The following is a 26,107-nucleotide window of genomic DNA, read 5'->3' on the forward strand; positions in this document are numbered from 1 at the left end:
ATGTGAAAAAATTGTCATTACTTTGCAATCGTTAGCGTTTTTTTTTTTTGTTTTTCGCCTGAAATTATTTAAATATGCATAAATATATACATCTACTACTATATTTATTCTCGTGCTCTTCTCATTGACAATGCTAAGGAAAATTGCAATTACATGTATATAAGATTTAAAACATGTCCCAAAAAATCATCAAACCGCAAGGTGTAAGATAAATGAAAATATTCATCGAAGTCTAGTGAGAACATTGTTTTAAAGGGCAAGATAGGGTAATAGCCGAATCTGGCCCCTTATTTGATATAAAAATCAGAACACTGGTAAAATTGTGATAGTTTGTAGTTAAGAAGTTATAATGAATCTTATATTAAGAAAATCACTAATTTTGATTCAAAGCTTACCTGGAAGCCACTAGATGCTGCAGAAATAGGACATTTTTCCAAATTTCCTAAATTCTGTGGAATTTCATCTTATTTGGGATACATTTCTTTTCGGAAAACATTAAGCACAACCTTGCCTATCTGAGATTTTAAGATATAAATTTCGTCTGATATCAGTGTATAAAATATATAAATTTGGTAGATAGACAAGCGTGTGCTATATGTTTTCCGAAAGAAAATGTGCTGTAAAAGTAATGAAAATTTGCATAAAAATGAGAAATTTCGAAAATTGACTTATATTCTGACCTCACTGTGACGCTTGTATATGCTAAATCTTAAAACCAACACTCATTTTGTGGCAGGGGTGGCAACAGGTTTTATGGGTAAACTGTTGGATCATTCTGAAAGACACCCAATATCGGGGGCCAAATACCAGTCTTACCCTATCTTGTCCTTTAAAGGATGAAAATGGTTGATTTTACTTTTCAAATACAAGATACTTGTTGCTTCATTTTATTTGATATTTGTGAAGATTAAAGGACACCATTTTCATAACACAGCTCCGCTTTTCGTCTATTGCAGTTATTTGATATTTTTAAACATATACTTAAGACATAAGAAAATCATATAATGTATTATTTAAGTATTTACGAAGGTTTAAAAATTGACGAGTAACCGGGGACCACGCAAAATGCTTATCTTTGACATGTTCTTTATATTATGTGTTATAGAATATTTTATGAATTGGAGTCATTGAATAGCGTATCTTTTAAGCGAAAGAATGAAAGGTTGTATGTCAAATAATCAATCTGCAAATTGGAGACTGGAAGATGCATTCTCATCATAAAATAATAGGTACCCCTTAGGTGAAATGCTAAGGTTTCAAAAAAAGGTTATCTTTATGAACGACATCTTTAGAAACAACTATTGTCCTGTGTCAGATGACAAAGATTATAGTAATCTTTCTCATTGTAAGTTGACCTCGTCGAGTTAGGTTCACTGATCCTTGTATATTTTCGACACATTTTACAACTGTCTACTCAACTGTAAATGCCCGATAAAGAAATGTCTAACAACTATTTAAAAAGAATGAAAAGAAAAAAAAATCTGACAATGCTGTTTTTTTTTTCAGCAAGTGGTCTGTGTTTGCGCTTTACTTTCAGTAGCTTTAAAAATACAGATAAACAATATTGTATTTTAATTATCAAACATAAAACAAATTGCAACAATGAAGAAATTTTCACTCATATTGAGACATCACTTGCCGGAGGAGAGCTACAAATTTCCTCGTATACTCGGCAATAAGGGCCATTGAGCAGCGCTATCATAGTAAATCAAAATAAAATTCATAAGGGAACCATACGTTTCTAAATCTAAGATTTTATATTCTGGTGAAATAGATATTTTAAAATACTGTTTACTTGATAAGCATAGGAATTCATAGATAAATTTACAACATGCTAACAACATGAATTTATTTATGTATAAGACTACTGCCTATCAATTAGTAATAAAATTTTAAAGAGGAATGTTCTTATTCATACATGTATCGAGTAAATATCTTTTATTTGTCTACTGTTGTTTATTTAGCAAATGGCAATTTTATATTGGATGTTTCATAGATTTAAGGTATTAGTATTTTAAATAAATTTTTGCTTCATTAGAAAAAAATGCAAAATACATTGGTGGATTTCTTTTTTACACAATTTCACTATCTGTACATGTATTTTAGTAAATAAGCACCACTCATCTATAAGGCAAACAGCTTTTTTTTATTTTTCAAAATTATATCATTGTCTATTGATACCATGGGTTATAATTTTTATGCGCCCGGATCGATAGATCCAGGGCGTATATTGTTTTTGTCCTGTCTATTTGTCTGTTTATCTGTTTGTCTCTACCAATTAGGTTCTTTCAAACGACACCAAGGTCAATGACCTTTTGACCCTGACTGTGACCAATATGCTAAAAATAGATTTTTTGAAATTTGTTGCTTGGCGCATAGTGTTTCATAAACACATCTTGTTCACAGGTGAAAAAAATAAAGTGAAAGAATCTCCCCATATCCATCACTGTAAAAGCTAAAAATAAATGTTAAATTATACCAGTTTCCTAATAAATTCGAGAATCTGTGTTAATTTAGAATTAAAGGGAATATTTGAAGTTGGGCTTATTGCATGCATCTGATATTTTACAATATTTTTAGCTTAGTAATCATACTGGTAACAGAACTAATATAAACTTACTTTCAGTATAACTGGGTCCATATTTCATAAACCATTTCATTTTGAACATTATATATATAGGAAATATACTCTGCAATAAACACACGCCTTATTTATAGTAAACCCTGTCTGCAATAGATGTCATTTTAATTCAATTTTGAAATTTTGTATGGACGTTTTTGGTGTATTCTATAGTGTAAATAATTGTATGTTTAAATGCAGAATTGACAATTAAAATATCAATTTAAATACCGGTTCTCTGATTTTAATTGTTTGTTTCTTAGCTATCAAGGGTTTGTGGAAAATGCAGTAAATGAAACATTATAGAATGCAAATGAAAAATATAGAATGCAAATGGAAGTTTATACAATATAAATGATTTTTTTACAATATAAATGGCAAGTTTAACCGCGCAGTTTTCTTCTTCTTTTTTTTTATTCAAAGTTATACCCATGTCAATTTTATCTATCAAATAAAACTTAGGGCGTAATAAAAATAACTTTATTTTGCATTTTCTTCATGATTCTAATAGAACATGATATTATTAATAATTTTCAATAAAAATAATATTGTTTGTGCACATAAAAACTATTTATTTCAGTGTATATGTGTAATCAGGTCAATCAGGGCATTATACTATCAGGGCATTATATCCCCCCCCCCCTTGAAAACGCACTTCTATGTGAATTTGGAATGTAAAAGTCATTGCATGGCATTAACTCTGAACGAGAGCCCCCCCCCCCCCCCCCTTTCCCAACGAAGTAGGATTTTCACGTTTGGGGAATTACCTAAAAAAAAATTTTTATTCACTTGTTAAGAAATTTCTGGGTTGGATGTTTTTTTGACTGGGGTGGACCCCCCTGGAAAAAAATCTGGATCCGCGCCTGTCTTAGAGCTGACTTCCTGTCGCTCGAATTTTTATCAAAATCGGAAATTCCCTATTTTCGTTTTGAGCAGGAAGCCATTTTAATCAAAGATCTGAGGATGGGAAGGTCTATAATACATTTACAGATCCATTGAGGAAATCATGACGCAATAAGACATCAGGTAATTTGGATAGACTCGTTATTTTAGATTTTACTGTTCATATTTTGTCTTGTACACCTTTTGCTCATAATTGAGAGACAATCTGACAAATCACATTTTCACGACACTTAAATTTTTGAAAGGCAGAGATTTTTTTCTACCGAGTGTTAAATTCCAGGCTAGGGCTCAGCAGGTTTATTCTGTACAGGCATGAAAACATTGATTGATAGCCAGTCTACCTGTGCCTTGTGGTCATCTGTCTCCTGATCACTATACGTGCGGGGAATTATTAGTTACATACTAACATAGTCTTTTAGTGACAGAGTATGATTTAATACACAGGTGTAAAACTTTACTTGCATGTGTCGGGTAATTTGAGACAATTTTAAATTAGTAAAAAGGTTTCTTGATTATATAGGCTATTGATTAAGTTATGAATGTTTGAAAACACCTTTACCATCAGGGTGTTGCTAAAACGCGGAACGGAAAACGGAACGGAACGGAAAACGGAAAATTAATGTCAAGCAAATAACCTAGATTTGATATAAATCACACATAAAAAGCAATATTCATTATATAAAAGGCACCTCTAATGAAAAATTATAGTAAAATACGATATATTCATTAACCTGATGCACCCCTCAGAACTGGCACATGTACATGGGATGGTCAATAAATTAATATAGTCTGTGAGATATATACTTACTAGACTAAAAATCCAGGGTATCCATCTGAAGGTTTCGTTCAAATTAATTTTTTTAAGAAAGCTCATTCATAAACGAAAAATATGAATAGGCGGAAGGAAAAAACTGCTAGTATGTACATACATGTTTCTGTAAACATTGGCGTCGGAAGCAAATTGAAAGAAGGGGGGGGGGGGGGCTAGGTGTAAAAAAATATATACCTTCAGGAAAACCTGACAAGCACAAAAAAAAGAGGATATGATGAACCTTTCCCAAACACGGAAATCCTATTTCGTTGGGGGGGGGGGGGGGGGGGGGGTTGGAGGTTCGAACTTCAATGGCAATTTTTTTTTCCCAAACACCATCACTTTCACAATTTTTAACCTATATTGCGACGTGTCTGTGGAAAGTGGGGGGGGCAAAAACTACAAAGCAATGTTCAATATCTATACTAGATACTAGTATATGTTTGGAATGAAAGTGGAATAAAAGTGGGGGGGGGGGCTAAGCCCCCCTTGCGCCACCCCCCCCCCCCCCCCCGGTTCCGACTCCTATGGTAAAGACAAAAAAAAAACACAAAAAAATGCACCCGTTTTGACATTCAGATTATTCATGCAGTGGCGTATCCAGGAATCTTGAAAGGGGGAGGGGGCAGTTTGGGGTCGGAATAGGTGCCCTCAGCAACACAAAAATTGATGTAATAAATTTCATGTATATTTTGTCTCCAAAAATAGGTTAAGGGGGGGGGGTGGGTCTTGGTCCCTCTAAATCAGTGACAAGATATCAATGCATATTGAGAAATTAAAATATGAACATAAGAAAAAAGTTCTTTCAAATGAATTTAACAAATGAATTTAACAGCATGTTCAATAGCTGCAGATCTGTTCTCTCCGAAAAAAAAAAACATATTGATAGACCGGAGAGCTACAGTTCCACCCATTGAAAAAACTGTATATATTTATTGCGCACAAAAAGTGCGCTCGGTTCTCGATTTATTTCTCCATGTTTTTAAACTGTGACAAAAACATTACCATGATTACTAACCTGTGTTCCGAGCATATTTTTTCGCTGTTTCCACAACCAAACATGGCATTCCTCATAATTGTTGTTAATTGTCCTCCTAACCCTGATATTGTAATCATAGAACATTTCGCTTATGTATACTGCCATTTTGGTTTCAAATATAATTCGGTCCAATATGCTTCGTTCAGATGTCAACTATGAGAGTACTTGATAGAGGAGATTGATTGATTGAATACTGTTTAACGTCCCTCTCCAGAATATTTCACTGATATGGAGACGTCACCATTGCCGGTGAAGGGCTGCAAATTTGGGCCTATGCTCGGCACTCAGGGCCATTGAGCAGGGAGGGATCTTTATCGTGCCACACCTGCTGTGACACGGGGCCTCGGTTTATACGGTCTCATCCGAAGGACTGCCCCATTTAGTCGCCTTTTACGACAAGCAAGGGGGTACTGAGGTGATAGAGGAGAAAGGAATGTTTAAGATCTTCCCTTTTTTTGCAATTGAGGTAAGAATTTGGAAGAATTAATCAAAAACCGAGCGCACTTTTTTTGTGCGCAATAAATATACAGTTTTTTTTCAATGGGTGGCTCTGTAGCTCTCCGGTCTATCAATATATTTTTTTCGGAGAGCTATGTACAGATCTGTAGCTACATGTTCAACTGTTTTCTTTAGTTGCAACTTTTCAGATATGAGACGAAAAACAGGGAATCTGAAAATGTTTACGGGGTCATTCATACCCAACCCTCACCTCCAAACACACTTTAATTTCATTGACTGTACAGATGATACATAAATTTTGCCACAGTTAAGATTTATGACTCTATCTATTTATCCAGGATTTTAATAGATAGAAAGCAGCTCTATTTTATACAAATTTTTAACAAGTTTGCACTCGAGGTGCTTATCCGAAAGGGGTACTCTAACAGTAATCTTAAGATATTTTTTTAGATGTTTATTTCTCTTACCAATTTAACATGATTCATTTAGATATCAAATGTTTGCCTCCCCCTCCCCGTTTTTTTTTCAGACATAAGGTTTTCATTATAGAATCGTTCATTGAAACTCCCAACACTTTCTGTTAAATTAACGTATTAAGTTAGTGTAAAAATAAGTACTGAAAGAATTTGAGTCGAAATTTAACCCCCCCCCCCTTTCGAATAGAACAATTGTTTTCTTTTTTCGCTTGTCCAGTTCTTTTCAGGTACTAGTAAATTGATTGTTTCTTCTCCGACACCCCCCCTTTCGTCACTGCTATGTCAGTGGTTTTCGTGAATAAGAGACTTAACATGACTATAATCAACTTGCATTTACTAATGTGGGATTAAATATGCATAAATTTACCGTTTCTGATAAAATTTGTGTATTTTAGATTATTTAATCTGAATTATATTTTCCGTTTTCCGTTCCGTTCCGTTTTCCGTTCCGTTTTCCGTTCCGCGTTTTAGCAACACCCTTACCATCATGCTTACCCATGTAAAAAATATGATGTCATACTATAAATTCAAATATTAAAAAGAAAATTTTATTTGTCAGTGTACGAGGGGTGATCAAAAATTTTGCAAACTATCTCTATATATAGAAAACCACAATTCAGATTAGAATGAAAATCAGTACACACATAGCCATACACAAGTTCTATAAATAGTTTATGCTGAATAAAGTTTCTCTCCTTGTTTGTGACGTCACAATGTTAAAATGACGTCACTATTAAGGTCACTTGTGACGAAAAATGGTTGTCTCAGTCGAATTCGTTCAACAAACGACTGTACAATTTATTGTATATCTTTGAAATCCCTCTACAGTATCATTTAATAATTTGTAGACAGTTTATTGAGATAAATTAATTCCTATAAATTCAATTAATGATTGGATAAATCGTTTTAGTGAAGGAAGGCTGATGGTTAAAAATGATACTTGTCATCTTGCCCAGTGAAAGCAAGTTTGAAAAGATATGTATTTTTAATTTAGCAATTTGCAATCAAAGACCTCCAATTAGCACTTTGAATCAAAGTACCTAAAGCACTCGTGGGAGTTGAACGTGGTGTTAATTACAGTGAAAACTGTCTAATCCGAAACCTGAATAATCCGACACACTGTGGATTCCGACATTTAACTTCTTTTCCATTATAGTATTTTCCTTGATTTTACCACTGTGCAATCCGACATACTGTCTATTCCGACACAAAATTTATCTCCCAGCGCATGTCGGATTAGACAGGTTTCACTGTAAAATCTTTGATCGGGAGATTAAGTGAGTGAACAATATTATTATATCAAATACAGACAACTGTATCAGATTTTTTGAGTTGCAAAAATCTTGAGAAAGACATTTAGAGACATTGAATAGCAAAAAAATACAGGGGCCATATTGTTGCCTTCCTACATTAGTCCTTTTTTATACTGTTTCCTGCTTGAAAAGCGGGAGGGTATTTATTAAATTCTAGATTTTCGTTTATCTGTTTGTAACGCTTTAGGTATGCACATCTCTGATACGCAACTCCTCTTACACTACAGGACAAAATTTTCATAGAATCTTTATCACATATTGCCGTTGTGCACCTTCTATTACTTTTCCATCCTACACATATTTTGGGTTTCCCATTGCAGAACACGGACACTGCCATTATATTCATATTAGAGGCGGATGATCATTTATAAAATTCACTACTCACAGTCTTTAAATTTGTAAGATATTTTTCCTTGGCACCTTTACCCATGTGTTAGGAAAATTTCAGTTTCGCAGGAATAATATCAATGTTGATAAAATGTGGATTTTAAGGAATTTCCACCCTCACGATTTTATAGGTTAAAAGTACAATAAATGCATTTTCATTCAATTTACTTTAAACTTTCCATTTATTGCAAAAAATGTATTGGTCACCTTATTATTTAAGATTCAAAACACAAATAAACAGAAGTGTATGTCAACATAAAAAATTGTATATATTTTTTAAACAGTATTGATAAAAATATGTAAAAGCTGGTTAAAATGCATATTTCATTAATATTATATAAATGGTGCCTGTTTTGTAGGGTAACATTTGAAATTGACACCCCAAGGAAAACCATTAACAACCGACGCGTCAGCGGAGGTTGACAATGGTTTTCCGAGGGGTGTCAATTTCAAATGTTACCCTCCAAAACAGGCACTATTTATTTTATTATACTGAATGTCTTATTGATTACGGACGTCAGCAAAAAAAAAAAAAGTCGATCGTCTTTACGTTCATGTATAGAAAGATTTCACACTCACTGGTTCACTAATCTCCTTATTGTTTGTTTGATACTCGAATTCGAGTCATTTATCATATAAAGTTTAGTTATTTCTGGCTCGCAAGCATGTTTCTTACACTCGCAAGCATGTATCGTCTGTCGTTTGTTGTTTTCAAGAGAGCTATATCGAACGCAAGCTTTTATTGACGTCAAGTTAATTCCGGTTCTTTCAAACGCGCAACTGACGTTTTGAGAATTCTACGGTGAACCGTACGCGCATAATTTCCACGCATGTGGCATTACCGTTGTGTTACCCGTTGTCACGTGTGTTGCTAAGGCTCAGGGTAATCGAACGGATTGTTACCTGGGTCTAAACCAATCAGATTTTAGTATTTAACATGAAAGTATAATAAAAATAATTCAACTTTACTGGATATTGGCTGATCTGAATTTTCTCTGTTTTTCTTAATTTTTTAGGATATATACCGAATATACTCACCTATAAGTCGGTTTTTTGGGAGTTAATTTCTTGTCCAAAGCTCTGTGTCCGACTTACAGGCGAGCTATTAAAAGAATGATATTATATGAAGTCAGTACATCTGAAATATAAGCTTCTTGAATCCAACCGACTAATATGCGGACCGACTTATAGGCGAATATATATCCTAACAAGCAAATTCAAAGAATTGTGGTCCCCCGCTTGGCGCTTTCGGTGTCTTTGTGGGTGAGATGTTATTTTTTATGACATATTGTGTGTACTATGAACATCCTATCATATGTCATTTATTTAGAAAGTAACATTGAAGTTGATTTTTTTTGAAGGATGAAAACCCTAATCCTGACCGTTAAAAAGTTATGACCAAAGTAAAAAGTTTTTTTTAAAGTAGGTCAACTCCAAGGTCAAGATCAAAGGGTCAAAATTGTTGATATCCAATGAAAGGTTTTCTCACAAGGAATACTTATGTGAAGTATGAAAGCCCCAGCCATTATTGTTCAAAAGTTTTGGTCAAGGTTAAATTTTTTTCATAAGTACACAAATCTTTTAGGTCAAGGTCAAAAGGTCAAAGTTGTTGATATCTAATGAAAGGACTTGCCACAAAGAATACATATATGAAATATAAAAGTCCTAGTATCTACCGTTCAAAAGTTGTGACCAAAGTTAAAGTATTTTTAAAAGTAGTCAAAACTCCAATGTCAAGGTCAAAGGGTAAAAGTTGTTGGTATCCATTAAAAGGTCTTCTCAAAAGGATTACATACGTGAAGAACAAAAGCCTTAGTCCTCACAATTTTAAAAGTTATGGTCAAGGTTAAAGTTTTTACATAAGTTAGGAAATCTCCAAGGTCAAGGTCAAAAGGTCAAGGTTGTTGTTATCCAATGAAAGGTCGTGCCACAAGCAATGCAGATGTGAAATATGAATGTCCTAGTACCTGCTTTTCAAAAGTTATGGCCAAAGTAAAAGTTTGAAATTTTTGTTTAAAAGTGGGTTAAACTCCAAGCTCAAGGTCAAAAGGTCAAATTTGGTGGTACCTAAAGAAAGGTCTTGTCACAAGAAATACACATGTAAAATATGAAAGTCGTAGCTCCACTTAATCAAAAGTTATGGTCAAGGTTAAAGTTTTTTCATAAGTACGTAAATCTCCAAGGTCAAGGTCAAAAGGTCAAGGTTGTTGTTATTCAATGAAAGGTTTTGCCACAAACAATACATATGTGAAATATGAAAGTCCTAGTACCTGCTTTTCAAAAGTAATGGCCAAAGTAAAAGTTTTAAATTTTTGTTTAAAAATGGGTCAAACTCCAAGGTCAAGGTCAAAAGGACAAATTTGGTGGTACCCAAAGAAAGGTCTTGCCACAAGAAATACACTTGTAAAATATGAAAGTCATAGCTCCACTTAATCAAAAGTTATGGGCAAGAATAAAGTTTTTGTGACGGACAGACTGACAGACGGACAGCTAGACAGACTGACGGACAGACGAATGAGATTTAATGTCCCCTCGCTTCCGCGAAAGCGGGGGACAAAAAATTAAGAAAAACAGAGAAAATTCGGATTAGCCAATATACACTTAAGTTAAATTATTTATGTAAATTTGGTAATATCATGCTATAGACCGATATAGTAATAAGTTTTTATTCAAAAAGAACAATCATTAAACATTTGAAATAGAAGTAGGTATCACATGATTGGCAACAGTTATTTTTTATTCTTCATGTCAAGGAAAAAGATAATGACCTTGACCTGACATTGCCTCTAGTATAAAACGGTCAAATTTAATTTTACTGATACTATCACTTTCTGATATTGTCTTCTTGATTCTGTGAAAATTTCATTAATTTTTAATCATTAGAAATATGAGAAGAATCCTATCTTAAACCAAGAAATGTTCATGAAAAGTTTGAATAAATTCTGCGCACCGGTAAAAAAGAAATTGCTAAAAATCCGGGACTGTCGTGCGTCGGGACAACTAAATTTACCGCTTGCCGTTAGTGTGTAGAGTTGTCGATCGTATCTCTTTCAGTGTATGACGCCACACAAAAAATTAGTTCCATTACGAAAAACTTTTCAGGTTCTTTATAATTCAGTTTTACTTTGAACGAAATCTAATGTTCAAAAAAAGATTACTTTATCATTATTACATTTACTTACATTTCAAATTATGAAAATTATACTAATTCATGAGAAAATGACATGAACTATTTGTGGCGGATGTTTATGCATGTTTTCTGTTGAATATCATCAGAGTAAATCAGCCGACACAGTAGCCTCGCTTTCGGGTCTATATAATCAACACAAATTACTGCGCATGTTAAATACGTGATGACCATGGGAGATTGAACATAGTTCAACTCCCAAAAATAGTTGAATATTTGAACAATGATATAATTTTAAATACCTAAGATATCGTTTACGTTAGATTTTAAACATAATAGATATGATAATAAGGATGCATTCATTCTCTATCCACCTTGAATAAAGGTTTCTCCGAGATAGAAGATTTGTGTTTTAATGGTCGCCATGCTTTTTTTTGGAAAGGATATTATTATCCACCCATTCTGTTGTCAAGATATGACCATTTCTGACAAATGAACTGTTCTTGTCATAAAAATTAGCTCACATGGAAAGAAATATAAAACTCAGAACAATCTTTCAACGTTTGTTGACAGAACGCTACGGAGGGGGTCAAGTGACCGCCAATATCACGTGTTTTGGGCATGCGCAGAACGGTGGTTGATGTACATTAAAATCGGGGATGAATAATTTAAAATATAATCAACATTAAAACTAAATATTGTTTCTTGTATGGAAGTTATTCAAGTTGTTTGCGAACTTTTTGATCACCCCTCGTTGTATTGATTTAAAAACCTCTAGATAGAATTTTCTATCGTTAAAATGATGAATGTCCTATGGACCTGGTTTAACGATAGAATTCGTTCCGTGTATTCATAATGTAGCAAAAGAAACAAGGGTGATAACTCGCACTAGTACATTTACCAGTCAGGGGCATAACTTAAACAAGTTATTTTCAAAAATAACTCAAATGAGTTATTTTTTTGTCTCAATGAGTTACTTCTCTTTGCTATGACCTACTTTTTCCCAACCTTAATAACTCAAACACGTTATTTTTCCAAAATAGCTTCAATAAATAAATAACTTATTTAAGTTATTTTGTGTCATTCCTCCCTAACTTCACACCCCGTGCACCAAAGGATTTTGCTCGTGCACCAAGACAAAAACAAATGTTTGACTAAATATAAACCTTGCTCAATGCAGGAAAAGTGTCCAAAGTCTTGGGAAAAGTGGGGAATTTTTTTTATTTAATGATAAAAGTTGTACATATACACCATGTGGATAAAACCACAAAATAAGGAGTAAAATGCTGTTTATCTCCACCTCCTCACCCATTCTCCATTGGAGTCAGTGAACTCCATCTAGTATTACATAATGGAATCCCAAAATGCAATGCAAATGGGCAGGAAACACGAAATATCCAAGAAATCAATGTCCAAGTAGGATATAAAAATAACTTATTTAAGTTATTTTTTAAAAAAAAATTATTTGTGTGAAATAATGAAAAATAACTTATTTAAGTTATTTTTTTTTTATAACTTTTTTAAGTTATGCCCCTGACTGTTTACTGTACATTTACTACCAACACTCTAAAGAGTCCCGAATGTAAATATGGCAGGTAAATTTGAAGCAAGAGAAAAAAAATGAGATAATTTTTTGGATTTTCTTCCTTCTATGGATTATTTTTTGGGGATAAAAGGCATATGCATCCACAAAAAGGTTTGATTTGATTAATTTGATAGTGAGTTCCAGTGCAAATCGTTTTAAATTCTTCAAAATCGTTTCGAAGTGGATCCGCTCCGATTTGCTACATTGCAAGTATATGGGACGTTTTCCCCATTTAACTACAATAAAGGCAAGGTAACTAAATTTCACTCTAATGTTTTTGGCAAAATTTTTATAAGTCAAAATTATACAATACAGTGTCTTATTTTAAAAAGACTTATAATTTCTTTTGTTCCATGCTTTAATTGGATAAGAATTTAGGAGGGAAACATTAGAATTTCAGGGAAAAAAGGTCATATTTGATGTACTGTAGAGCATCGTAGAGCCAAAAGAAGCAAATTGTCTCCATTTTTTGATTTGATTTTTAGGTCACCTGAGTAAACTCAGGTGACGACCTATTGCTATCCGTTTTCGTCCGTCGTCGTCCGTCGTGCGTCGTGTGTTAACATTTGAACATTTTCAGCTTCTTCTCTGCAACCACTGAACCAATTTCAGCCAAATTTGGCACAGAGCATCTATGGGTGAAGGGGAACAAAAATTGTGAATTTCATGATCCCTGCCCCCCTGGGGCCTGAGGGTTGGGGCCAAAACCACTAAAAATAATCTTTAAAAATCTTCTTCTTTACTCCTGGACATCAAGCAGTCAAACTATGTGCATGATTGTAATCAGCATTGAGTCCTCTACCAAAATTGTGAAATTGATGGCCCTGGGGTCAGGGGTTCTAGTGCTAGGGCGGGCTAAATAAGTAGGTAGTGAAAATGCATTATTTCTTTGAAAATCTTCTTCTCTGCTCCTGGGTATAAGATAAACCAACTAAGTACATAGTTATGATGAGCAAGAGTGCCTCTACCAAAATTGTGAATTTTATGGCCCCAGGGTCAAGGGTTGTGGTTTGGGGGGGGGCTTTATTGATTATATAGTGAAAATACATGAATTCTTTGAAAATCTTCTTATCTGCTCCTAGGTATTAAATAAAATAAAAAAGTGCATAGTTATGATGAGCAAGAGTGCCTCTACCAAAATTGTGAATTTTATGGCCCCAGGGTCAAGGGTTCTGGTGTTGGGGGGGGGGGGGGCTATTGATTATATAGTGAAAATACATGAATTCTTTGAAAATCTTCTTCTCTTCTCCTAGGTATTAAATAAACTAACTTAGTGCATAGTTATGATGAGCAAGAGTGCCTCTACCAAAAATGTGAATTTTATGGCCCCAGGGTCAAGGGTTCTTGTGTTGGGGAGGGGGGGGGGCTCTATTGATTATATAGTGAAAATACATAAATTCTTTGAAAATCTTCTTCTCTGCTCCTAGGTATTAAATAAACTGACTAAGTGCATAGTTATGATAAGCAAGAGTGCCTCTAGCAAAATTGTGAATTTTATGGCCCCAGGGTCAAGGGTTCTAGAGGGGGGGGGGGGGCTCTATTGATTATATAGTGAAAAAACATGAATTCTTTGAAAATCTTCTTCTCTCTTCATAGGTATTAAAAAACTGAGTGCATAGTTATGATGAGAAAGAGTGCCTCTACCAAAATTGTGAATTTTATGGCCCCAGGGTCAAGGGTTCTGGTGTTGGGGGGGGGGGGCTCTAATGATTATATGGTGAAAATTCATGAATTCTTTGAAAATCTTCTTCTCTGCTCCTAGGTATTAAATAAACTTACTAAGTGCATAGTAATGATAAGCAAGAGTGCCTCAACAAAAATTGTGAATTTTATGGTCCCAGGGTCAAGGGTACTGGTGTTAGGCCGGGGTTCTATTGATTATATAGTGAAAATTCATTAAATTTTTTCTCTGTTTCTGGGTATGAAGTAGATAAACTATCTATATAGTTATGATGAGCAAGGGCCCTAATCTTGCAGAATTGTGTATTTTAAGGCCCCAGGGTCAGGGGTTGGATGTGGGGGGGGGGGGTGGCTCTGCTTATAAACTGAAAATGAATTTATTGTTTGAAATCTGCTCCTTTGTATTTATAAAACATTTATTTATTTTTTTGATTGGCAATTTTAAGGGTGCCTTTTAAAAATTTGTGCAATGTTTGGACCTAGGGTCAGGGGTTTATGTCACTGTGTAAGGGGCACTACTGATTATTGCTGAATATTACTGATTACTTGGAGTGCCTTTTTGTTCCCCTACCCTGCATATGGGTATTCAGTAACCAAGCTAAGCAACTGTTAAGTGTATTGTTATGATGATCAATGGTGCCTTTTTTAAAATTGTGAATGCAATTTAGCATTTGGCTTAAAACATGAATCAAATTCAATACACTGTAACTGGAAAGTTGTTGCATAATGCTCAGGTGACCTATAAGGCCCGTGGGCCTCTTGTTAATTAAGCTATGTGTATAGAAACTAAGGATGTACTTGACAAAAAAGTTTAAGGCTTTAAAAATTAGGATCCAACCTTGTTACTTCTTTATTGCTGATTCTCCTTTTTTGGTGTGGTTCTAATTTGAAGTAAACAGTGGTTTTTGAAAGTTGCTATCACATTTTAAAAGGCTTTTTCGATTCCAGTCCGCTTTATGGACTAGGGTTACAGGTACATATGTTTTTGTTATTGGCAATTTCAAACTGTCCTATTCACCATGTTCATATTAACTGAAAGAGTTTTTTTTTTCAGAGAATGGCGACTGATTCCATCACTCCAATGGCCTCTGGACAGGACCTGGGAGACCGATCTAGATTTGCCAAACTTGGAATGGCAACAAACGATGTGTTAAATCAGGCATACAGAGATATACTAGAGATGGAGGTTCCCCCTTCCGTAATTTTCAGCAAAGTGAAAGCATCATCAGTATATAAAAGATTGGGCCCTGAACAAGAACAACTCTTGATAGATGCTACACATTCGGGATATAAAAACTTTAACATTTCATTAACATACACATTGATAAGAAACATTTGCAAAATGATCCCCAAACCAACAAAAGGAAAATGGGGAGAAGAACCTGCAGCAGGAGAAGTGACCGTGGGAGATGATATCGAGAGAATTAGGTCAATCCGAAACAATTTGACAGCAAATGTGAGCTCAGCCTCCACACCTGAAGCAGAATTCAATGACACCTGGTCAACAATGTCAGATATCTGCACAAGATTGGAAACCTTCACTGGAAAGAAGTACCTGGATCAGCTTAATCTTATTCAAAAACTGACGATCAGAGGGGAAACTGAAACTGAAGATAATCCGATAGAAAAGACTAAAATGGTAAGTCAGCATGAAATGGTGAAAGCAATCAATTCAGAACTGAAGACAGCAATACTGAGGTCTGAAAGCAAGCATGAAGTACATGTACAGGTGTGCTATGTAATAAGAACAAAATATGGCCTAGTAAATTCGTCAAAAATAAACATTGATATCTTCAGAAATCAAGTGCTGATATATTTTACACGATCAGGTCTATCTGATCACGGATGTAAAATGTTGCCAAAACGTCACACAAATGCTACGTAAATTTCAAAACCATACCATGTATCAAAAAATTCTTCAAAAATTGCAGATTTTATATCTTTGATCACAAACTTCACTTAAAATTTGGCAGCAATGAACGTGATTCAATCATGAAACTTACATATATTTTTATAGCGCAACAATGTTTCGATTTAGCAGCATCTTTTCAATCCTGTTTGCTGCGGCCAATGTTAAAATTGATCTTATATGTTATTCCGGATATTAAGTTGGGAAATCTAATGTGAAGTTATTTTTTTAATCAAAGGCACCGTACTTGCTGTAAAATTTTTTTAAAGTTTACAAAATGAGTAATCAAGTCTAATCATTATCATTAGGAACATAGACTGAACATATTTTCACGGGCGACAATTGATGGTTACATCAATGTTTTCTTGTTATTAATTATATTTAGGTCAGCTGTAATAACGTGTCCAGCAGGACTATAGTAACATGAAGATGATGCATGGTTATGTTTAATTCCCATTTTTTCTTGTTTCATCCATGACATTGATTACAAACATGTCCTGCTATATTAAAGGATATGTTACGTTTTACATGTGAAAGATGACAGGAATTAAAAAAAGTATTGGTGGGAATCTGTTTTTTGTAGTATAAATGTGTTATGGTTTTAAGACTCTCCTTAATTATAAGGATATCTAAAAAGGGTAATTCTGATCCGCCCTTTTCCGTTGTAAATTGAATAGACTGGTGTAGATTGTTAAGAATAGTATGAAATTCTTGTAAATCTTCATTTGATCTATTCCAGAAAATTAAACAATCATTGATGATTTTTACTCTTAAAAACCCGAGAACTAGGGTACATGTAGCATAGGTTGGGCAACTTTCTTGCCCATTGCTGTTGCCTTCATTTGAATTTCTATGAACAGAAAAATGTTTATTCTCTAACTCTTTTTTATTTCGTTGCCATTAAAGTGTTTGGAAAATCTTTCATTAATTAGATTATGGTATAATTTGTTTATCAAAAAAGCGATTGCTTCTAGTCCAAGTGTATGCGGTATGTTGGTATAGAGGCTCGTTACATCAAAACTAACCATTTCAGTATGAACTGTAATGACTGTATGTCGAATGTGGCCTATCAAATTCAAATCATTCATCATAGAGGCTTAAGAAGTATATCCAACAAGTTACTGATTCTTTGTAAATAATTAACTTAATGAATTTTTTTTCAGAGAAAGGAGACTGGCCGAACTAGATTTGCCAAACTCAGAATGGCAACAAACGATGTGTTAAATCAGGCATACAGAGATATACTAGAGATGGAGGTTTCACCTTCCGACATTTTCAGCAAAGTTAAAGCGTCACTTGTTTATAAAAGATTGCGCCCAGAACAAGAGCATACCTTGCTAGATGCTAAGCATTCGGGATATAAGAATTTTGACATCTCATTAACATACACATTGATCAGAAACATTTGTAAAAATATTCCTTTACCAACAAAAGGAAAATGGGGATATGAGCCTGCAGCAGGAGAGGTGACCGTGGGTGATGATATCGAGAGAATTAGATCAATCCGGAATGGTTTAACAGCATATGTAAGCTCAGCCTCCACCTCTCAGACAGAATTCAACGACACCTGGTCTACAATGTCTGATATCTGCAAAAGATTGGAAACCTTCACTGGAAAGAAGTACCTGGATCAGCTTAATCTTATTCAAAAACTGACGATCAGAGGGGAAACTGAAACTGAAGATAATCCGATAGAAAAGACTCAAATGGTAAGTCAGCATGAAATGGTGAAAGCAATCAATAAAGTACTGAAATCATCAGTACTGAGGTCTGAAAGCAAACATGAAGTACAAATGTGCTATTATAATATTTAGTTATTTGTTACTCAAGATCTTGTTGCAATCAATTTAAAAACGAGACATTCAACTCACTGATGGTTTGAAGTTGCGTTTAAATGGGCATTTTGTTACTTGATATACACGTATGACGTCATCGGTGGTAGATTTTCAATCAACATGACTGACACAGCAAATCAAAATAAAACCAATTTATTTGTTTTTATTGTTTACACGTTTCTATTCATTTTCTAGAGTTAAATGACATCTCAAAATTAATAATATTACGAAGACTTGTGTTCTAAAATTGACGTCATCTTGCCTACTATGACGTCATAATGAAGGACTGATCTAGTCAAGTTAAAATATTTTGTATGCTTCCTTATTACCCCTGTGTTGTGACTCGACCGGTCAACAAGGGGTGCTTACTCCTAGGCAACTGATCACACTTCTGTGGATTTCCAGTGGTCCGTTTTTATGCCCTTTTTACATATTTGTAAGATTTCCTATTTCTTTTGAACCCCAAAGGGCCATTTCCAAATTTTCTAAAAGTAAAATTGCAAAACGTCAGATATTTTCATACCTCTTTCTGTAGGAACTTTATTTTACAAATTGTTTTTAAACTAAGACCAGTGAAAATCAGGGCGGGGCCACAACAAGGAATTCAAGTTTTGCATTGAAACATTTAGGAAAAATCTTCTTCTAAAAAACAACTTGGACCAAAAATCCTAAAATTATTTGAAAGCACCTGGAATAGTATAGCTTCTTAATTGCTCAAATCATGACCCTGGGGTAGGGTTGTCAAACAATAGGTATTACAAGGGGTAGGATCTGGTGAAGAACTGCATGGCCAAAGTGACTCAGGTAAGCGTTGTGGCCAATGGGCCTATTGTTAACAATTCATCAGGGCCCGCTCGGCAGGCGCCATATAGAGATCAGTCTGTCCATCAATTCCTCTACCTGTCCATCTGTCTGTCCATCCATCCGGGATATCATGTCCAGAGCATATCTTCTCTCTCCTCGGCTCAATGTGGCTCATACTTCTCTCAGAGTGAAATTGGTCATAGGATGGGCAGTGTCTTTAGACGAAATTTTTAGGTCAAGGTAAACAGGTAAAAAAAACCTCCTAAGCCCAGTCAGCCTCCAACTTTACTAATTGACTTGTGGTACGGAACAATTCTGATTGTCCTTGCATATTTTGATAGAGGATATGCAACTATTTTTCTAAAAGTTTCTTTTATCATTTTTAGAGAAAAGTTACTTTTTCTTTAGACTCAAACACCTTCAAAATAAACCCCTTTTCAGCGACCTTACATTCTCATGTTCATTGCTGAAAGCAGGGCCCTTGAGATGGCCACCATCTCAATGATATTTTGTTTTGCCTGACTACTCTATTATTTCAATAACCTCCATAAAAAAAATTTTTATAATATTTTCATATGAAATGCTACAGTAACATATAAGTCGGGATTTTTTTAAAATCTTAAATATGCTCATCTGCTGAATTTATTAAAGGTTATAAATATTTTATATTTTTTTCCTTTAAGCAGGAAGAACTGAAAAAGCTTGCCAACAAAGAAGAAAGAACTTCAAGTCCAAGTATGTATCTTAATGCCAATCCTTACATCTGACTATATTGAAATTATTATCAGCACAAGTAACTGAGATATTGTGCCATATTTGATTAACATTAACTTGTATTTTAGCAAACTACAATTTGTCATAACATTTATCTGTATACCATCTTAAAAATCTTTGGATTAACTTTGCATGTGTTAGTACCCAGATTTAGGTTCTGATTGGGTGCATGGTATTTTTCTGAAAATATGTTTGCAGTCACTTTGCACAATTTCACTTTACATTATAAATTGTGAAATATCAGGAATCAGGGGGCCATACTTTGCTAAGTTATATGTACCTGCAAGAGTTTTAAATATACATTATCTAATCATTGAACAGTGATTGTAGAAAACCCAGAGAGGTGTACCTATTTTTAGGTCACCTGAGTAACTCAGGTGACCTATTGCCATCTGTTTTCGTCCGTCGTCGTGCGTCGTGTGTTAACATTTGAACATTTTCAGCTTCTTCTCTGGAACCACTGAACCAATTTCAACCAAATTTGGTATACAGCATCTATGGATAGAGGGAAACAAAAATTGTGAATTTCATGGTCCCCACCCCCCTGGGGCCTAAGGGATGGGGCCAAAACCACTAAAATTATTGCAATCTTTAAAAATCTTCTTCTTTACTCCTGGACATCAAGCAGGCAAACTGTTGGCATGAATGTAATGAACATTGAGTCCTCTACCAAAATTGTGAAATTCATGGCCCCAGGGTGAGGGGTTCTAGTGCTAGGGCGGGGCTCAATAGATAATATAGTGAAAATGCATTTTTTCTTTGAAAATCTTCTTCTCTGCTCCTGGGTATTAGATAAACCAACTAAGCAAATAGTTATGATGAGCAAGAGTGCCTCTTCCAGATTTGTGAATTTTATGGCCCCAGGGTTAGGGGTTCTGGTGTAAGGACGGGGCTCTATAGATTATATAGTGAAAATGCACTATTTCTTTGAAAATCTGCTTCTCTGCTCCTGGATATTAAATAAACTAACTAAGCAAATAGTTATGATGAGCAAGAGTGCCTCTTCCAGATTTGTGAATTTTATGGCCCCAGGGTCAGGGTTTCTGGTGTTAGGGCGGGGCTCTATAAATTATTTAGTAAAAATGCATTATTTCTTTGAAAATCTTCTTCTCTGCTTCTGGGTATTAAATAAACTAACTAAGCACATAGTTATGATGAGCAACAGTGCCTCTTCCAAAATTGTGAATTTTATTGCCCCAGGGTTAGGGTTTCTGGTGTTAGGGCGGGGCTCTATTGATTATATAGTGAAAATGCATTTATTCTTTGAAAATCTTCTTCTCTGCTTCTAGGTATTAAATAAACTAACTAAGCACATAGTTATGATGAGCAGCAGTGCCTCTTCCAAAATTGTGAATTTTATTGCCCCAGGGTTAGGTGTTCTGTTGTTAGGGCGGGGCTCTATTGATTATATAGTAAAAATACATTAATTCTTTGAAAATATTTTCCTTTGCTTCGGGGTTTTGTGCCAATGATCCAAGTATACATACATTTATGATGAATAATGTTGCATCTAGCAAAGTGGTTTTTTATGCCCCCAGAGTCAGAGAGGGGGGGGGGGGTGTACATAGTCTGAAAATAAATTAATGCTTTGAAATCTGCGTTTGGTATTAAGGAATTTCCACCCTCACAATTTTATAGGTTCAAAGTATATAAACTGTATTTATTTTCATTCAATATACTCTAAACTTTCCATTTATTGCAAACAATGTATAGGTCACCATATTATTTAAGATGTGAAACAACAATAAACAGAAGTGTATGTCAACATTAAAAATTAGACATTTTTTGTAAACGGTGTTAAGAAAAATATGTAAAAACTGGTTAAAATGCATAATTCTGATGCTGAGTGTTTCTAAATACTTCCTACTTAAAAGATACTTTTGAATTGTGAATATCAGGTAAACTATTTTACAGAAAAGCAAATGCCTGAATGAAGAGACCTTAGAAGGAGTTATTGCCCTTGTAAACATTTTTTAAAGATTGAATATTGATTAAATATAGAAAATTTGCATTTTCTAAATTCTTTAACTATACAATATTTATCATTACACCTATTGTAAAGCATTCTTTTAAGAGATATTTTTCTATAAGGTATGAATTTAAACTAATTATAGTTTTTGCAAAAACTTATGACATCATAGGAGGGTGGAATTACCTTAATCAACCATTTTATGACAACATTTTCAAAATTTTGAAATTCCGGTATGTGGCCCATGGATCAGTGGTTCCTTTAGGGTGAGGTACACAACTGGGTATAAAATGGAAGTGCAATTTTCTTTTTGTACTCTGATCTACCTCTGGGTATTAAGTAAATAGAGTAAGCTAAGTTAATAATTATGATAAGCAATGGTGCCTCTTTCAAAATTGTAGATTGTGAATTGAATTTCATGGCCTCTGGTTTAAAACACAAACCAAATTTAATTGTTTGAAAGTTGTTACACAATACTCAGGTGACCTATAAGGCCCGTGGGCCTCTTGTTTGGATGCAGTAATAGAAAAATATTTATTATTTGCATTGCTGAATTCTAGACCAATAGTGGTGTACACTATTGATTCCATATAAACAAAACCTTAAAAGGTAAAAGGTAAATGAAAAATAAAATATATGATCCAGTATGATCCTTATACTTTATTATCAAATGAAAAAGGAAATCAATACTGTCAGCGAGGGTCCTTATTTAACCATGTTGAGCTCACATTACGAGTTGTCTCCCTGCAAGTGACCTACTCTAAACCAAACAGATTGAATGTATCATTATGAAGGATAATATAACTTTGCACACAAGTAGATTACACTAAGATACATAATTATATATATAATTATGTATATCGATTTTTGATTTCGATAAACGATGTTGCCTTGGTTACTAGGAATAGATAACCATGTCTGTGAAATATACTTCAAATACGCAATTCAAAACTAAACATAGTCTGATCATAGTACATGTATAATGTGGCATGCAAGTAGTGTACAGTGAGATACAAGATTATTATTCTGTTTATTACTGTTATGAATTTTCAAGTCCCAACTACCACTTTTCCTTTCTTTGTTTTAAATACCTGGTACAAACTAGTAGAGCTACAGTCTCGACAGAGACTTCTGGTTGTTTTTATTGATTTTTAAGAAGATAATAATTAAATGGAAAATTGTACATATATTTTCATTAAGTAAAAGTATAAATATTGATTGCAGCAGATCTTGACAACCCTAAAGAAGATCTTCTACAACACATGCGAACAGAAGTTACAACAGTAAGACATGCAAGAGGACTTGTGGTTGGATGTGCTGGTGCTGGCAAAACAACACTTCTCTACAGTCTCATGGGAAAAAGTCTTGATGAAATAAAAGAAATAAAATCAACAAGAGGACTACAAGTTTACGAGCATATATTTACTGTGGGAGACGGGTCTTTACTTGGTAAAAAAAACTTTACTCACTATTTCAGTTCAATTCTAAAATCTTCTTACTATAGTCTGTCCCACCAAGTTACTGTAAGCACTTTTCGCAAAATATCTCAAAATATATAAATACCTTGGCTTTCAACCCAGTTCCGATCGATAGATCATTTTTTTTCCAACCTTCCGCCGTTTATCCGAACCCTCGAGGTCAACCAGTGTATACACACGGCGGCAAATTCAAAGTCTACGGAGATTTAACATTGTCAAAATGGCCACCACTTCGGAAGGGGATCATCCATTGTTCGTAATTTTCCGTACGTCGTCGTCAGTAAGGAAATGACGTCACATACGTTCGGGAGTGCTCTATGGTTATCGACGTCCGAAAAACCTATAACGCCCGAGACTTCCAAGTATATTTATACTGCAAGAAATATTACTTCTTCAACAAACTTTCATACCCAGACTGAGACCCAAGGGACCAAAGATTCATAAAAGGGTTAGTCACTGCATAAAGGCAAAGATCGAGGTATGACTCAATTCATACATAACATTTCGATAGAATAATCGAGGCTAAGCTACTGCAAATTTAGCTCAAGTAAAATTAGTTTTATAATTTATAGCCAACACGTAACATTAGAGATCAATCAAAGTAATATCACTAGGATTAAGATTTTTAAAAATTATAATTGCTGCCTTACCTTATCGTTTCACCTTAGCTTTCCTTATAAATCCAACTCCTTTACGTTTGTTAAAAAACTGTAACACACGGTCAAAATAAGTCATATTATCGTTTCTATGTCACAGTATGTGAACAAGTGATGCACATGCCACATGCAGTATTTCTTGACTTTGTTATACTTCCAACTCTTTGAACACATAAATCCTTCGTTGATATTTTATTTGTAATCTCGGTGCAAAACAACGTTTGTTGTCTGCATCAATTAAACTACGTCACCAATGAATTTTGACCTTGCCCTTCCAAACCTTCCTGTAATGTATCGGTGTTAGGTAAATTCAGATCCAGGATATACATTTTTGTTTACCTTAAATATAACAGAATTATACCAAAATTTAAAATATTCCTATATACACATAAAATTAAAATACATAACGCAAGTGTGAAGGATTATGATTTTTTAAAATATATTATAATTTTTTTCCTTTCTCTATTTCAATAAAACAATTTAACAGAAAGCCTGTTAATTTTTATGAGTTTTCAGAACAAAAATTTTCATTGCAGGAATCTGAATAGCTGCCTGGTGCAACTACAAGATAGAAAAGCACAAACATGTACATTATACATATTAAGCCATAAGTACCTGCAGATATATTGAAGGTATGAAATAATGCAGGTTTCTTGAGTTTGATTTTTGAGTCCCAGCAATTTTTTTCCTTTTGTATTTGTAAATTTTCAAAGTAAGTTTATTCATTGACAGTTCCCTAGTACGCAAACATGCATATATGCCTATATCATATACCTAGTAGTGTATCAGCTCTGATACAGATGTTTTGGACTAGGTGAGACAGTGCCTTGTAAGGCCAAAAAAAATAATTATTATCTTGTTTCCTGCTACCAGCCTGAAAAAAAATTGGGTAGGTAGGCAGGAAAATTATTTTATTTTTTAATTTCTTATTATTTTCGATATGAACTAATACAAAACCAAATCAAACATGTCATAGACCAATATTTTCATTACAAATTAAATTTTGTCTTTTGATGCATGACTCAAGTAGTATGTTATGAAAGTCCATATTTAAAACATATACTTGGTAGTATCATAAAATACTACGAAAGACGAATAGGGCCACATAAAAAAATATTTTTATCTCGTAATTACGAGAAAAGATCTCGTTATTACGAGTTAATTATCTCGTTATTACGAGAAAAGATCTCGTAATTACGAGATACAAATATTTTTATGTGGCCCTATTCGTCTTTCGTAAAATACCACTTGAATATACATTATTTTTTTTCAGTTTTAGAACATGGAACATGAAATTACAGAAATTCCAGATTTTTTCCAAACCTAAAAAACTGTAGGGTCAGGTGCGAAAAATTAAGGTAGGTTGGGTAACAGGAAACAAGACTATAATTTTTGGGGGCCTGAGTACAGCTGTCTCTTCCTCGGGGCTGAGATATCTCTGTCTCGGCCCATTGTCATGGTGCTGTCTCGCCCTCAAATGTCAAATCATTATTTCTGTTTATTTGTGTGAATTAAGAGTAAAATTCATATTTAAGTAAGAGATTTTATTTCAAAAATTTGTCTAGATATGAACACAGATATTGCGAATTCACTGATATAGCGAGGTTACCTTGGATCCCCAGCTATGTAAATTAATGAATTCCTTAAACGGATAAAACAAATTATGGTTATAGCAAAGTATTTTCATAGGTCCCATTGACTTTTCTTTAACAGAGTTTTACTATATAAGGTTAACATTTCGACTTTCTACAAGACCTTTCTGAGAACTTCAAACAACCTTAAAGGACATTGAGAAGTTAAAAACATTATCATGATAAAATAAAAACTGTTGCATGAAGAGATTTAATTTTTCAAGATTCATTTCGAGATTCTGATTTAAATTATAAATTAAAGAGTTATCCTTCTTGGCTGAGAATCCAAGTACCTTAACAGATTTTTAATAAGTCTTGTAAAATTATAAATGCTTGAACCATAAAACAGCTTTAGATTATAGGATAACCCTTACAGAAATTTCTGATAAGTGACTTATAAGTGCTTTATTCTTTTACTTATAAGTTGTTTATTCTGGACTTACACTTCACTGATACATTTAACTTATAAGTGACTAATAAGTTACTCATTAGGATTTTATATGCAAATGAGCTGCTTGACCTATAGGTGACTATAAGTGACTTATAAGCCTGTATTAGCCACTTATGCTTTATGCAAGTATAGTCACTTATAAGTGACTATAAGTGACTTATAAGTGACTATAAGTGACTTATAAGTCAAGCATTAACCCT

The 26,107-nt window shown here is 34.1% G+C and overlaps 1 protein-coding gene across 3 annotated transcripts in view; it reads left to right on the top strand.

The window, feature by feature from the left end:
- The first annotated feature begins 3,410 nt into the window (after positions 1-3,410).
- LOC134250093 (uncharacterized) overlaps positions 3,411-26,107 on the top strand; it is a 44,378-nt gene continuing 21,681 nt past the window's right edge. The window contains exons 1-5 of one of the 3 annotated variants that reach the window (XM_062732443.1): positions 3,411-3,646; positions 15,455-16,039; positions 17,473-18,018; positions 19,632-19,683; positions 22,916-23,140. In XM_062732443.1, coding sequence (XP_062588427.1) covers positions 15,458-16,039; positions 17,473-18,018; positions 19,632-19,683; positions 22,916-23,140 — 1,405 coding nt within the window. In that variant the 5' untranslated portion in view covers positions 3,411-3,646; positions 15,455-15,457. The remainder of the gene's footprint in view (positions 3,647-15,454; positions 16,040-17,472; positions 18,019-19,631; positions 19,684-22,915; positions 23,141-26,107) is intronic. The other 2 variants (XM_062732445.1, XM_062732444.1) reach the window with 2 other exon arrangements.

The sequence above is a fragment of the Saccostrea cucullata genome, unplaced genomic scaffold (genome assembly GCF_032062105.1).
Source record: "Saccostrea cucullata isolate Sc308-1 unplaced genomic scaffold, CSIRO_AGI_Scuc_v1 ctg3875, whole genome shotgun sequence".
Classification (NCBI taxonomy): Eukaryota; Metazoa; Mollusca; class Bivalvia; order Ostreida; family Ostreidae; genus Saccostrea; species Saccostrea cuccullata.